The sequence below is a fragment of the Mus caroli genome, chromosome 3 (assembly GCF_900094665.2).
Source record: "Mus caroli chromosome 3, CAROLI_EIJ_v1.1, whole genome shotgun sequence".
NCBI classification, from domain to species: Eukaryota; Metazoa; Chordata; class Mammalia; order Rodentia; family Muridae; genus Mus; species Mus caroli.
Window position 1 is genome coordinate 66,147,850 of NC_034572.1, and position 15,581 is coordinate 66,163,430.

The window sequence follows — 15,581 nt, forward strand, 5'->3', positions numbered from 1 at the left end:
ATATATATATATATATATATATATATATATATATATATATACTTGCTCACACACACATATATGACACATACATGTGACATTAAAATGGCCTAAAATTCTTTGGACTTACATGAACAAATTAAAAAATAATAATATAATAATGATAAATACAATGGCCGATTGCTTACCTGATTGAGGGAAATGAAATTTTTTTCTAAAATTTATGAATGAAGTAATTGACCAAGAATAATTGACATGGAAAGAAATTCCTCAAGACTCTTGAAATCTTGAAGTTGAAGCTGATATCATCAATATGAATTGAACCAGTAAAGCAGAGGAGAAAATTACAAACATAACTTACTCCAGAGTGGGTTTAACTTGTGACCATCCATATAAATTGTGCACATCATAATGTAAAACTGATGATCCATCACTAAGGATATGTTCCGTTTCCATGCACATGGTTCGGAAATGTAACCCCTCATTTCTTTTTGTGAGTTCTGGGAAAATCAGGGAAAATATAGTAAAAATTTGAAGACCATGACTTGAAATATGTAGCTCATAACTACACATGCATTAATTTAAATCTTCAGATTTATCTTATTAGTGACATAAAAGATTCTCATGAAGTAGAAAATAATGTTTGAATTCATGAATAAACTGGATACTAATGAACTCGGGCCCAGTATCACAATGATCACTCAAAGCTTTCAACAATTTGTTATGGTGAATATGTGAAAAACCTGTTCTTACAAATATTCTGAAATACTATACACCTCAGTTAGCTATATTCACCTGATGTGCCATAGTAAATGCATATACTTTCTACGAAATGTTAAAATTCGATCCATTCATATATTCTTAGGGTAAACAAATTATGAGGTTTTAATTAATGATTTTAATAATTTGTACAGGTTGTGTATACTAATTTTAAAAATCTATAGTGACCCGTGGAATTGTACCTGAAACTTTATAAATATGTAAATTATGAGTACATTGTCAGCTTTAAGATTCATATTTATTTCTTATGTATGTGCACAAGCCCATGAGTATAATACTCTTGGAGGTCAGCAAGTAGTGTTGGCTCCTCTGGAGGTGGGGTTATATAGACAGTGTTTAGCTACTGTAGCAGAGGGCTAAGAACCAAACTTTGGTTCTCTAGAAGAGTAGTAGGTACCCTACCATTAACTCATCTCTCCATGGTTAAAATTTCTATCGCTTTTTATTCGTATAAATAACAAACATGGATTGAATACATTTTCATTAAAATAATCCACATATATCAGAACCAAAGTTGCCCTTGTCTTCATCAAATTTAGTGTTTGCTATCTCCTTTCAGACATTAGCCATCACCAGAAAATGATAACTTTCTTCCCATTTCTCCTTCCCAGGAAAAATTGCTAAGCAATTTTTAATGAATAAAGGAATTTAATAATTTAATTCAGAAAATTCTTATAAAACCATAACAAAAAGTTAAATTAAGTTAGAATTATGAGTACAGAAATAGAAAATTTACTCTTATCTTCAAAAGAGCGTTGAGCTGTTGGATATTGGACATGAGGTTGAACATATTGATCTGTGTGACTGACCATTGAAATTTTAGGATAAATTTATAATTACTATAACTTGAGGTCTGTGAAAACAATAAACAATACTAATGATACAATACTATAAAAAAACATAACCATCAAATTTTACCTGGAAAATAAGGTGGATAATTTAGTGTATCATTTCTGCATTTATTTGTAACGGTTCCATTTACAAAGCTGGAAGGCTCATTCATGTCCTTAAAGAGAAAACAACAAGTTGAATAAATAATTTGGTAGGACAAGCTTATAATTTCAGAACTCAGAAGACTGGGTTGCTACTGTCATTATTTTTAGGCAATGGGCGTTAACTGGGAAGTAGAGAGTACTATAGTAATTAATTTGGATTGCTTTTTGTTTCCTCTGTATTACAAAATTATAAAACATTCCATTAAAACACCCTAATTAGCCCAGAATATTCAAAGAGATTTTATAATTTATGCCTCATTAGAGAAACAGAAAATACTGTATTTTTCATGTAGATTTATACAAATAAGACTGAATTGAATATTATGCTCCCATAACACAATTTATGATCATATATGTCTTATTACCTCCACTCCCTCTAACCCTACTTCAAACTGACATCAGTTGTTTTATGTTTGAAAATACAAGGTGTAGTTTACAATGTAAACAACTTTAAGGGGCATCTTTGTACTTGATCTCAGCCACAGAGCCAATAAGCAACAAGTAGCACCTCTACTGAGCACATGGCTTATAGATAGTCTCTATAGCCAAGAAAATGGACAGATACTTTAACTCTCATGAAATGACTTACTCCACTTGAGAAAAAGTTATCTTTTCTGACCCATGTTTAATTGTCAAGGACATGTTTATGAAATACTTCTTATACTTCAAATGTTTGAATATCCAATAAATGATTTTGAATTATATATTATGTATCATGGAATTTTATATCCTATAGGTATGTTCATACATTAAATTTTCCTTTGTTAAAGACTAAGTAAATGCAAGTATCTATGCTCAAGGCATCACAAAAATCAATCCCAATCAAAAAAGCTGGACAAGAATTGTGATAATTCTCCTGGATTAAATAATTACCTATAAAAAAGAAGATTCTTTTTATTCTATCTCAAAACGATAGTGATAAAATTTGTAACAAGATTGTAAAGTTTCTTCTAAGATAAGGAAGGCATTTGAAAAACCTTACCTTTGTTAATATTTGAGCGTGACATTTTGTGAAAGGTAAAATAAAGTGAGTGGTTAATGTATTTTTCATAATTAAAAGTGGAGGCTACTTTCTTAAATTGAAAAACCCAGGAAGTAACAGTCATATATATATATATTGAAATTTTAAAGGTCTATTCTAGCAGACTTTTGTATAACAATGTTCAGCAACAAAAGAGTGAGCTAAACTACAAGTCTATATAGGCATTATAATATTTGCAAAACCACTACAGAATAAATATAAGAAAAAATCTTAAAAGCTCACGTACAATCCACAAGCCATCAAACTTCATTTTTTCATTGTAGAAATCATAAATTTCTCTTGTCCACCACTCTGATGTGGAATTCCTAAAGAAGTCTGGAAAGGCTACATGTGCTCTGGAAGCCTAAACAAAAGAGAATGGAGATGCATGCTCTTATTTGAAAAGGTCCTCAGAGAACGTGTATATGTCACCAGAACTTTGTTTTCTGATTCTCTAGTTACACATGAGTAATGATGAATGTAGTTTCTCTCCAACATCCAATGGCAATGCGGGTGGGGATGAAATTGCACAGAAGAAGAAAGTGTACCTCCCAATCTTAAGTAGGTGATGAGAGAACAGCTCCAGGATCTTGTGGAAAATAGGGTACATGATTCTATGAGTCTGAGGAGGCAGATGACTACAAGCATTTTTTTTGACAAAATTGAGTTGTTTCGTTTCACAAGGATTGTGCAAGCTCAAGCCAGATTAAATCCAAACACAGAAAAAGGAAGCGTGCACAAACCTCCAACCCACTAACTGGGGAGGTTTTCACCATGGATGTTTGCTGGGAGAAGGAGATCCAGGTAAAAACTCTGTCTTTGTGTTAGCTTGTGTCTTAAAACCTATTCTCTACAAGCTAAACGTGATAACACTTCCCTTTTATCACCACACAGTCTAGGAGTAGTGTGCTGCCTGCTATAGGGAAATCAAACTAAAAACAAGTAAAGTACCATCACAATGACAGCTCATGTTAAGTGAATGAAAAAAAAAAAAGAAATCAAAAGGAAAGGCCATGAATTGATCCTTGGTATAGTAGAGGGAGAAGTTTATTGTAAATAATGAGAGAGCAGAGCAGGGACATCCTGGAGAGTCTGGAGTGGACATGATCATGGGCTATGCGAGGAGAAGGGTGGGGGAAATAGGAGGCAAAGGAGATTCATGGAGCAGTTGCAGCAGATTACAGAAAGAAGGAAAGTTGGGGAAAATGCAGGCCAGCCCCTGGGCTGGAAAAATCCAGGGTAAATTGTGAGTTATGACAGCCACAGGGTCCTGTAACTACTGAGTGAGGGATTCCAGCTAGAGCCTGGCAAGCCAGAGTCACTATGATATGCTAAATAGTCGTCTTAACATTTTGACCTGAGTTTGAACTTAACATTAACACTTGTGATATGATAAAAATCCTAAATGCAATTTAAATCTTACAGTCCCTTCATTTAGTTAGTCATGAATCTTAAGTATACAGGAAAATTCAGGTAAAGACAATGAAAAACGGTCCAAAGGAAAATATTTTTTAAAAAGCTTTCTCCTTCTAAAGAGAAATCTTAAAATTCAAGTAAATGCTAATTTAATATTAAATTTCAAAATCTGAATTTTGGAATTTAGCAATATAAGACTTACGTTAACAGCTTCATCTTCTGTTATAGTCTCATCTATTGTAATATTAGGTAAATCTGGCCAAACCTGTAAAAAAGTAGTAATGGAATATTTCAAGATGAATAGGGTCCGATTGTTGAATAAATTGGGAATATATTATTAGAGGCAAAATCTAACATTTATATTTCTGTCCCTGTAATCCCTATACTTATAACTTATCCATTTTTTACAATATTTTTAAATCTAGAGAAAAAATGTCTGACATATGTATATTTTCTTCATTCACATTCCCTAAATTTTGGCATGTACTATAACCACCGTGAATGTGATAGAATCATTTAACTGGTGCTCAGACTATGCTTGAACTCAATGCTTTTGTCACAATTATCATAACTTGGATCCAACAACCTATAGGTAGAAATATAGGAAAAAATATAGGAAAAAATTAAACTTTAATAAATTATGTCATCAACATAGGAATTTGGAAATTTTATTTTATTTTAAATGTTATTATTAGATTTTTTTTCTTGAGTATTAAAGAAATAAAATCTTTCTAATCAAGGAACCCAAAACAGGCCCGAGGTTCTAGGACGCGTGCCTCTCACAGAAGTCAGAGAAAACAACTAACCTTGGTCCCTAAGCCCTAAAGCCCAGAAGTGACAAAAATGGGCAATTTGACTTATCACTCTTTCAACCGAGTTTGTACAGGAAACTAGTTTCTGTGTCTGGGAAACTCCCTCCTTCCTACTAGGCTACAGTCTCTGACACATTATCCTGCACCCTAAGGGTGTTCCTGCTGGTTCCTCCCATAGCAAGGAAGGTCTTATCTTGCTGTAGAGGTCAATCTCACGTTTTATTCTTTATTTCTGCCATTCTTTTTAATCCTTAAAAATACTACATGGAAATCAAATCTAGATATTTCCATAACTCTCTTGGATCTCAGTATCAATATAAGATTCAGAGTAACTTTCCTTATTCACTTTAGTCAGATAGGTTTAGTCCTCAAACAAAATAACAACAAAAACCTAAACCATTACTCTCTTTTTTAATCAATGAGATGCTTTTAGCAAAAGCAAGAAAACATAAGTATTTGTCACAGCATAACATCAGGAGCAGCTACTCCACTATGGGAAGCTTCATTATAAAACACAAAACAAATTTAAATACTTAATAAAACACAATTTAATCATAAAATATTTAGTTTTAGGATTTGTATGAGTTGCTTATTTGTGTCTAACACTTCAGCTTTAAATCAGACAGTGCATATAACATTTTAATTATTAAATATATATTTTTATCTCTCATTCTGAATGTTTTAAAGTATTTAAAGACATAAAATATCTAGCATTATCAAAATTATTCAACTTAGCAGTATTGAGTACCTTTGCCCAGCAAATGTCATTTGTGTTAGGCCATTTGACAAAAACATCTTTCTGAATTCCTCTTTCGAAGGCAGGATAAGGCTGGGTTTCATTTCCTGAAATTGCTGGATCCTAAGATTAAAAGAACACAAAATTAAAACAAATTAAATACATAGCCAATCTCCAATGTGTTGGGTGGGGTAACTTTCTACCTTTGCCTTTTTACAACCGTCTGCTCCCATTTGAAGAAATGGTCAAGCAACAATACCACAGCAATATTCTAAAAATTTCCCCAAACAGTGGGTTCAGAACTAAAGCAAGCTTATTGAATGCTTTTTGGTTTCATTTTTACCTGATGAATTTTTTCAGTTGTCTAGCTTGATCCAGAAAAATATATTGATAAACTTAACTTTCCACTGACCATTTTTATTCATCCCCGAGGAAAACAAATTTTAAATGAGAAAAACAGAAGAAGAAATTCAAAAGGACATCTAAAATTTATATGGGAACAAAAATAGCCTCATTTGTCTAAGTTGAAGCCATCTGACGAGAGCGGTGAGGAGACCACAGTTTGCTTCAATATCTGTCATGTGACTTTGCAATTACACACTGAACCTACTCTCAGGTAGCCGTAAATAGCCCAAGTAAATACAATAAAATATTAATAGGAAAAAATGTCAATAGATAGGTATTGAGTTTGGGAATTGTTTTCATTATTTAAATTTTGTATTTATGTGCGGTTTGTGCTTGTGTGTGTGTGTGTGTGACTGCCATGGGTGCTGAAGAGGCCAGAAGAGACCAAAACTGGGCTTTTCCTAAAAAGAGGAAGTTCTTTTAATTACTGAGTTATCACCAGGCTCCAAATTCAAAGGTGCCCTTCTTTTTCTTTTTAAAGTCTTTTATATCCTCATTTTTAAAAATAAATGTAAAAAATAATAGAATTCCCTTAAAATTGATACTGACCAGTATAACAATATATTTCATTCCCTCTTTTCTTATTTTTTCAACAAACTGAGGAAGAGTCTTGAATCGTTCACCAATTGTGAAGTCTAGTTGCCTTTCCATATAATTGATGTCTGTATACTGAACATCCTAAAATACAAAATATTAACAATTTGGAAGAGCAGTTTGGAGGTTGTGCCTTGTATAGCCTGTATAGTAATAGCTGTATTAAAGAAGTTAGAAAAGAAGGCAAAGAATGAAAAATAGACTAAGAACAATTTTACATGCATGATAGTTTGGTCAATGGTTAAACAATAATTCTATTTGAGAAGTAAACATTCTAAATAAAAAATACTTCAATGTTGGAAAACTGAGACAAAAGGAATTTAATGCTATGAAATTTGGTAAAATGACCACTTAAAACTGAAATTTCAATGCATATACAAAAAATGCTTTTGTAGTCTTGTCAACCATAAATCACATCAAGATAACTTACTTAATTCTAACAATAACAAAAGAAACAATGTATTTAAAATTTTATTATTATTAATGTTTTGATCTTACATAACTTAAATTGATTTTTGAAATAAGTTAAATGACTAATTGTTTACATTTTAATATTTGGAAATATTTTAAAGCACCAAATTTGAAATTTACCATCAGAAATTTCAAGTGACTCTTAAACAACTAATTTGACAATTATTTTCTGTCAATCTATACTTTCCTAAATTATTACAGTATAAGTAGACTTTTTAACTGTCATACTAGGATAATGCTAGAAAAGCTCATTTTCAAATACTTATTTCAGTGTGTGTAATTATTTTTCTGATAGTAATGCATTCAGCAATATTAGATTCTGATATACAGCCAATGTTTATATATATGTATGTTTATATATATGTATGTTTATATATATATATATATATATATATATATATATATATATATACACATATGTTTTTAATGTAAAATGAGCTGTTACATTGATAGCCTTATATACTGGTGTGCTTATGTGTTACAAGAATTCTTTAATTTAGTTTAAATTGATTTCCTGATCATTGTGGAAACAACATATTCTGTAAAGTTTGCCATTCGGCCTTATCTATTCCAACTATATACCTTAGGCCTCCATTCACACAGCTCATGTTAAACTTCTTCAAACTTGTCACATTAAATGATTCTACAGATTACTCAAACATAGACAACACAGAACACATATGACTAAGCCATCCACAATGTATCCTATACAAAATGGTAGAGGCTTGTTTAGAACAGTTCAGGATCTTTAAAGTAGGAAAGTAAGCATAAGGGGAATAATATAGCACCATACTTCTGTATCTGACAAAAACATGCAAAAAGTCCTGCTTCCAGTTCCAAAGATGCTACTGAAATATGAGCATTACTTCCAAATGTTTAATATAATCCCAAAGAATATAGTGTTTAAATATTTCATTCTGTCATTACAAAATCCACATGTTATTGATATACATACATAGGGGATTTGAGCAGCCTTCATGTCATTGTACAGTTGCTCAATCTCTGAAGTATTTCTGTATCCATAACGACATAATTGGAATCCTAGAGCCCAGTAAGGTGGCATGACTGGAAAGCCAATTACCTTTGAAAATATTATAAGTTAGATAAAAGAAATATTTTACACTGTAAATAAACCTTTGTAATTTTTAAAATAAATATCCATTCATACTTCATGATATTGCTTTGTTGCACCTTCTGGGGTTGGTCCCAAAAACATGTAAAAATCCAAGATTCCACCAATTGTGCGGTAGGTTAGAGCAGGTGTTGGCTGGAATGTAACATCTGAAAATACAAAATAAGACCTAAGTTTTTATCTGCAAGAGATACTTGTTATTATATCACATTTATCTATTTTATATGTGAAATTCATCAAATGATAGCTTTACCCATTCCATTGCTGTTCTGTAACAGGACTCCATGAGCATTGCCCTCATCCTCCAAAGCCATGTAATATGGATGGAATCCATAGGAATTAAGTTTGTACTGAAATTTAAGAAACATAATGTGTATTTAGGAACAATACTGTATGAGCTAAATCAATATAGCTTAAATTCGTTAGCATAAAGCTTGGAAGCTAATGTTATTCCTGATTAGAAAATTCAACTATACTTGAATAAAATAAATGCACTTTATTTAAATATTTTTCTTTTATTTGAATTGATGTTTCTATAGAGTGTGCAATTAAATAAGAAAATATATAACATCCATAAACTATGTGACAGTAGCTGCCAAGCAACCCTGATATTAGAATAGTTGTTTCTTGCAGAAAGTTAGATATCTCACTTTATTTGTAATTTAACACTAATCGTAAAATAAAATGTCCTGGAAATAAACATAGTGATGTATGTGAAGGACAATAAGTTTATAAAAAATAGACTTCCATATTCAGAATGCAATTTCTATTTTCAAACTCAAAGTTTGGTAATATATTAGCATGTGAAATTAAGATCAAATTAATCAGATAATAGCTATATTAATTTTAAATAGTTCTTTTGAAATAATTTTGATATAACATTCTTTTGAATAGATGTTGATATATTTTCAGTATGGTAAAGATAGCATTGATTGTGTACCTTGTCACACAAATAAATGCAATATTACTTTATTGTTACTGAATATATCCTTCAAGTATCAACTACAAGTGAAACCAATGGTAAGCTAGTTTTTAAAACATCTTTATTCACGATATATTTGGAATGATGGCAATTAACATTATTTGTTTTTCAATATATTGGGTATTCAAGAAATGTGTTCTGATATCAAAACAGACCTCCAGGAAGTATCAGAACAATATAAATATCGTTAAGGATATGAGTAGTAGTTTGAACACATAATACATAATCTGTGGGATATAGAGGTATGGCATCAAATCACTAATAGTGAAATATATATACTACAAACAGTTATCTCCAGGAATACTGTAAGTGTTTTTGTTCTATGTGGCTTGAAAAGTTAAGAAACTAGTTAGGAATCAATTTTAAATCAAGATCAAGTTAATCAAACAATAGCTATATTAATAATGAAGATTCCTGTATACATAATTTTGTTACAATCTTCGAATGTATTCTCTTATCTAACACATAAGTGCTAAAGAGGTGTTTTGCAGATTGCGGGGGATAGAAAAGAAATCAATACAAAATTTATACTCTCTACTTCTTTCTATATTTTCTAATATTGTGTGCTTTTTTTTTCCTTCTTCTTCAGAAAATCACTCTTTCAGCATTGCAAGTCTCCCTCTTCATATTAAGTTTTTCAGATGAGTTATCAGCCTAAAAATAAGTGAACTAGATCTTCATCACTATCATAGCTGCCTCTTTTGGTAGCCAAAAATTGGTACCTACTCCAGGAGGTTGATCCCTTGTGAACATCCCCCAAGTATGCCAATCCAAATTTCGCTTGAATGCTGTGTGTTCCACTTCCCCAAAACCATATAAATATTGTGATGGCAGACGTGTAGATATCTGAATGAATTGATCATTGAAGGCAAATCCAGGTAGGCAAGAATCCCAGCTGAAAATAGAAAGAAACAAACCAGTCTATTTCTTTAAATATGTGTAAAATTAAAAAGAAATAACTATAATTACTTTATCTTCCAGAGAGCAAATAAATACATTTTATATGTGCCTGCACACAGTAAGTAACATTTCAAATAATGATTGTAATTCTTTCTTTGTGATCTGAGGAATTAACTTTTCTTAAGCTCCTAATTATAGGTAGGTATCAAATGAATATAGGTAATTATTGTTATTTTTTGGATTAATTTAATGACTTAAATATTAAAATATATTTTATGTACTATTTGAAGATGTAAGATGAGAATATCATTGTATTTTAGGCCAATATATAATAAAATATATTAATTTCTTGATTAATATCTTAAAAATAAATATGATCTATTTTATCCATCCTATAGATTAATCGTTATTTTATGTTTAATTCCTGTAACTTTAAAAATACATCTTATCAGGAGCTATAATCATAATGTGTATTTTTATGGTAAGTTCTTCCCAGTTAAAACATTCAGTTGTTTTCTTACTGTGTTTTGTATTTATAATAAACGGTACGTAGGAAAAATATATTTAAAGAGAATGGATGGTTACTATAACTAATTGTGAGAAAATACAAAAGAGCAGGAAAAGAAAGTGAGGCCAGCAATGAGAGATATTAATGTCATGAAAAATCTGAGATACACTCAAAGCTTCTGTGTAATTTTTTAAAAATATTACAAAACAAGAGTACTTGACTTGCCCCCAAGTGTTTATTTCACAAATTATTTCATTTGTTAATTTTTCAAACTCCAAAAACTTCTGTAATAAAATCTTATTAAACCAGGGTAGTCAGGTTTTTCTTTCTTTGCATCAAGATTGCCGATAACTGCCAGCATTCTGACATCATTTTAAAGGAGGAATGGTGAACTTAAATGAAAATGCATCTTAACTTTACATGAAGAGAATCATATTTTAATAAATTTATACCCTATAAAATTAATACAGATTTTTCTCAATTTCTTTTCATCGATAAGGATCAGGTTCCAGATTTCACAAACATCTCAACTGTTTTAATAACTCACTTACATAGTGCAGTCCTAATTGCTTATTGTACCATCATATAACATGTATTTTAAGATGAATCTGCTATTATTATTTGTATTATTATAATATTGAATCTAATATTTATTAACAAAAGCTGTTGTGTGTAGTTTAGCTCTACTTTCCTTTGCTCTGAGATGGAGGATGTGCTACCAGCCCTCGCCCAACTTCCCTTGAATTCACGGATAAAAGACACAGACACACAGTGGTTCTTTTTCAACTTGCCTTTGGATGTTATTGCTGGGCATTACTATCTCCTGCCTGGAAAAGTGGGCCCTTGATAATACTTTTATCTCCACCTCTCCCACATACCCTAAACTTCAGTTGCTAAACTCTCCTGACCACCCAAATGTGTGACAAATGTGTGGTCACTACATTTTGAGGTCACACATGGGTCTTAGTTCTTCTCTCCCCAAAGCATGGTGAACTCTGTTTTCCTTCCTTGCATCTTCCTACCTGCCTCCAGAGACCAATCTCATCTGTCTCTTTAGCCCAGCAATTAGCCCATTGATTTCTTTACTGACAGATCAAGAACAAATTGGGGAACATGACCTTAACATCAAAAACCTCCCCTACAAAAAGTAATAATATCTATGAAGTAAACTACATTTTTGGATTGGTCCTTTGTATGGCCCTATGAATATGTTGTTTAAAAGTGTTAAATATGGGAAAATATTTGAAACAACCAACTGTTAACATTTTGTTCTTTTAAACTAAAAATTTCCCTTTCATATCAAATTACTTAATCACTTACATAAGCTTTCCAGTGCTTCTCCTTCGAACCTGAATGCCAAAAGGATTTTCCTTGATTTCTACATCATAGAGTCTATTTTCATCAGAACTTGTAGGGGTGTCTGGAATATTTAGTGGTACAGGAACTTCATATCTCTTATGATGTGCATCGTAAATCTGTTTCAAAGAAACAGTGACAATACACAAATGTTTATACTCACTGTTAATAGAGCATGTTTTAAATAATATTTTCCAAAGAAGCACTTACAATTGTCCATTTCTGCATAGTTACTTTGTATCTAGCATTTGATTAAAAAAAAACACAAAAAACAAAAAACAAATAAAAATACAAACAAACAAACAAACAAACAAAAACCTCCAATGAAATCAAGTAAAATACTAAATTCTTTAATTCTTTCTCCTAAGAAAGTTTACATTTAACTTACCTTAAACTGTAGCATGTCATTTTTGTGATATTTTACTTCCACTCGGAGAGTGGAGATGGGATTAGATGGAAGCTTAATTCTAGCATTTGCAGGATTCAACTGAAGTTCTGCTGTTATGCCCGTTGCCAATTTTTGAGTTGAAGTTAACATATAGGGATTGTGGTTCGAAGGAAAGTAGCATGCAGGTACATTGGCGGTCGCGCTAACCTAAAAGCAATGCATGTTCAACACCAAAAAATGTAAGCATCACAATCACGAACTTAAATCAAACAAAAAGACCTTAACCAAGCTTAGTAACACCTTTTGTCGCACATAATAAAACAATCTATTATTCGTTCGAGATAAATTCTGAATTCATATCACATATTGACATACTGAATCTAATCTTAGAACAGTAGAGACAAAAGATCAAATATTGCTCATCAATGCAAAATAACATAAATTATTTTTGTTGTTTTGATAGAAAATTATATAAATGAATTTGCTGTGTTTTATTTTATGCTATAAAATGCTACTATTTCGTCTTTCTGAAAATAACTATAAAATACATAGTTGAAGTTTATTTTTCTCTATTTATAATGGTATTAAAATAGTTTATTTTTATGGCTTGTATTTAAAGCCGCTGATTCCATTTCTACAGGATTTTAAATAGGAAATCTTAACAAAAATATTTTTTCTCTGCTTTTTGACACAGTAGAAAATAGTACCTAAAGGTAAATTGAGTGTGAGATAGCTTACAACAGACTTTTCTATCAAATTTCCATAGTTATTAATTGATCATAGAATTTGAAGAGGCAATACAAATTTCAGTCTATTTTTTTAGATATTGCATAAGCCCTAAATCTACTGAAAAGAAGGAGATACAAACTAATTACAGCAAGATGATGTTTTTCTATCATCTCCCTTGTAATGGGTAGCTTGCAAATATAATGCTAATAATTTTGATGAATTGTGAAAACAAAACCTTATGGTAGAATGGAAGAATCAGAGACACTGTTGGCATTAAAATGCTGGAAATCAACCTCAAGTTTCTGGTTAAAAGAAAAAAAAAGATAAATCCTGTTTTCCTAAATCAACTCAGATTTTAGGTGCTGACAGTCTCAGTTTAAAGCAATCCATCTATGGTGTGAACACTGATTGTCATTCAAAATGCAGTTTATAAAATGGTCATCTTTAGGCACCTCTAATTTATGACTCGTTCAGAGATATTTTATATTTATGACTCTTTCAAAGATATTTTATTTTAATTTCACTACATCTCTTTTGTTAATAGTTACCATCAGAACTGTACTAGTAGTTTAGGCAGGCATGGAGCGCCTGCTAACCATTTAAGACTACCAACTTCTCTTCTGTTACACTTGGGTTTGATTTGTCACACCAACATAGCAGCTCACAACCTTTTCAAACTGCAGTTCCTTGGCAGCCAACACTCATTTTGGCCTTCACAAGCACTGCATGCATGTGGTTCTCAGATATATATACATACTTGCAAAATGCCCATTCATGTAAAATTTTAAAAAGTGAAAAAAAAATTCAGGAAAACAGCTTAAGAACTCATTAGGTCTTCAAGAGAAAAATAAGTAAGTTGTGTTTCCCAAGAAATTTCTAACGACATAAAGATAAAATATGCTATTGAAAAGGGTTGTTTGTAAACAAAGCTATCTATATCTCAATAAATCTGTATTTTTAGAAGTAAATAAGTTGCTGAAACTTTAAGAGTAGTAGTTGTGTGTATTTTACATAGGATGTTTTCAAATGACTTTAGATTGGTCAGGACATTTGGGAGTCAAGAAAATTGATGCCAGTGTAAGTACAAATATGAGCCTGCTAACTACCTGGAAGAATTAGAAAAATCACCAATGTATCTCCAGTTCTAGGAAAGATTTACATTTCCTGATATTATAAGTGATTTATTTCTCTATTGCCTCTTGAAGATATATTTTATGTTTGCTTTCTTATCAGAATCAACAATGTGATTTTTATTTAATGCTATCTTGTTACTTTCTTTTTGTCTTTGACTCCTTCCTTATCAAGCTTGCATCTTTCACCATCACTAAAGTTCCTTTTTCACTTGGCATTAATGCACGAACCCTTATTAGCATTATTGTTCTCAATGTATAACTCATAGTCCTGTTAAAAATAATTCGCATTCTGCCTCTGCAGTGCTAATGTACATGACTCCAGTAATAGAGCACCATGCGTTCCGCTCTTTCTTCCTAATTTCACAATTAACCCATGTTACAATCACTGTTCACCCTGTGACAAAATCTGCATTCTTCACTGCTGTCCAACATAACTAAAGCCTCCGTTAATTGCACATGTCCAACTTTTTATAGTTTGAAAATTTGTTTTGGAAATACTGGATATTACCGACATATGAATTGCCAATTTAGCCAGTCACCTATAATAATTGTAAAGTATGAGTAAAACAAAATGCTATTTATAAGGGAAAAAATTATCACCCATTAAGCCTGAAAAGTGACTTACCTGGTAACCTTGTCAGTCATCTGCTATACAATCTATTTAAAGAATTAATTCATTTAATAGATAATTGTCTATTAAATATGCAGGTTTCAAATAGGAAATGATCGCAAACGGATATAATTTCTATATTGTTGAACTTAAAATTTATGTGTTAATGTCTTACTTGGGGTGCTTATATGAAAATAACATATTTATTCACAAGAAACACTTCATTACCGGTTCCCATATGCAGCCTCTCTCTACGCAAGTTTCCACAGTAGCTGTGCCTACATCTGGGTAACAAGTGAATTTCTCATTGTCTGAGAGAGGTTGTGTCGTCCATCTAACTATAAAGGTTTTGCCGAGGTTGAAGGTGAGATCTGTAATTGAGAGAATCTGTAAAAAAAAAATAATAATAATGATTAATTGTTTAAATTGATGATGTTTTAAACTTGATTTCAAACAATGTCAAAATCTAGCAAACGGAATTTTTAGGAGTCTTAATTACTTCGATATATTTTTTGAAGAATAGAAAAGTAAAGAAAAACAGGTAGAAGTCCTTAAAGAAAAACAGGAAAACACATCCAAACAGATGATGGAAATGAACAAAACCATACTAGACCTAAAAAGGGAAGTAGACACA

At 31.4% G+C, this 15,581-nt stretch overlaps 1 protein-coding gene across 1 annotated transcript in view; it reads right to left on the bottom strand.

The window, feature by feature from the left end:
* Positions 1-15,581, bottom strand: part of Si (sucrase-isomaltase) — a 70,849-nt gene that overhangs the window by 16,184 nt on the left and 39,084 nt on the right. The window contains exons 25-37 of the mRNA XM_021158399.1: positions 15,176-15,334; positions 12,476-12,682; positions 12,052-12,206; positions 10,050-10,218; positions 8,595-8,691; positions 8,378-8,490; positions 8,165-8,290; positions 6,694-6,822; positions 5,752-5,862; positions 4,394-4,456; positions 3,023-3,139; positions 1,678-1,765; positions 341-479 (exon numbers count right to left, since the gene is read on the bottom strand). Of these exons, the coding sequence (XP_021014058.1) occupies positions 341-479; positions 1,678-1,765; positions 3,023-3,139; positions 4,394-4,456; positions 5,752-5,862; positions 6,694-6,822; positions 8,165-8,290; positions 8,378-8,490; positions 8,595-8,691; positions 10,050-10,218; positions 12,052-12,206; positions 12,476-12,682; positions 15,176-15,334 (1,673 nt within the window). The remainder of the gene's footprint in view (positions 1-340; positions 480-1,677; positions 1,766-3,022; positions 3,140-4,393; positions 4,457-5,751; positions 5,863-6,693; positions 6,823-8,164; positions 8,291-8,377; positions 8,491-8,594; positions 8,692-10,049; positions 10,219-12,051; positions 12,207-12,475; positions 12,683-15,175; positions 15,335-15,581) is intronic.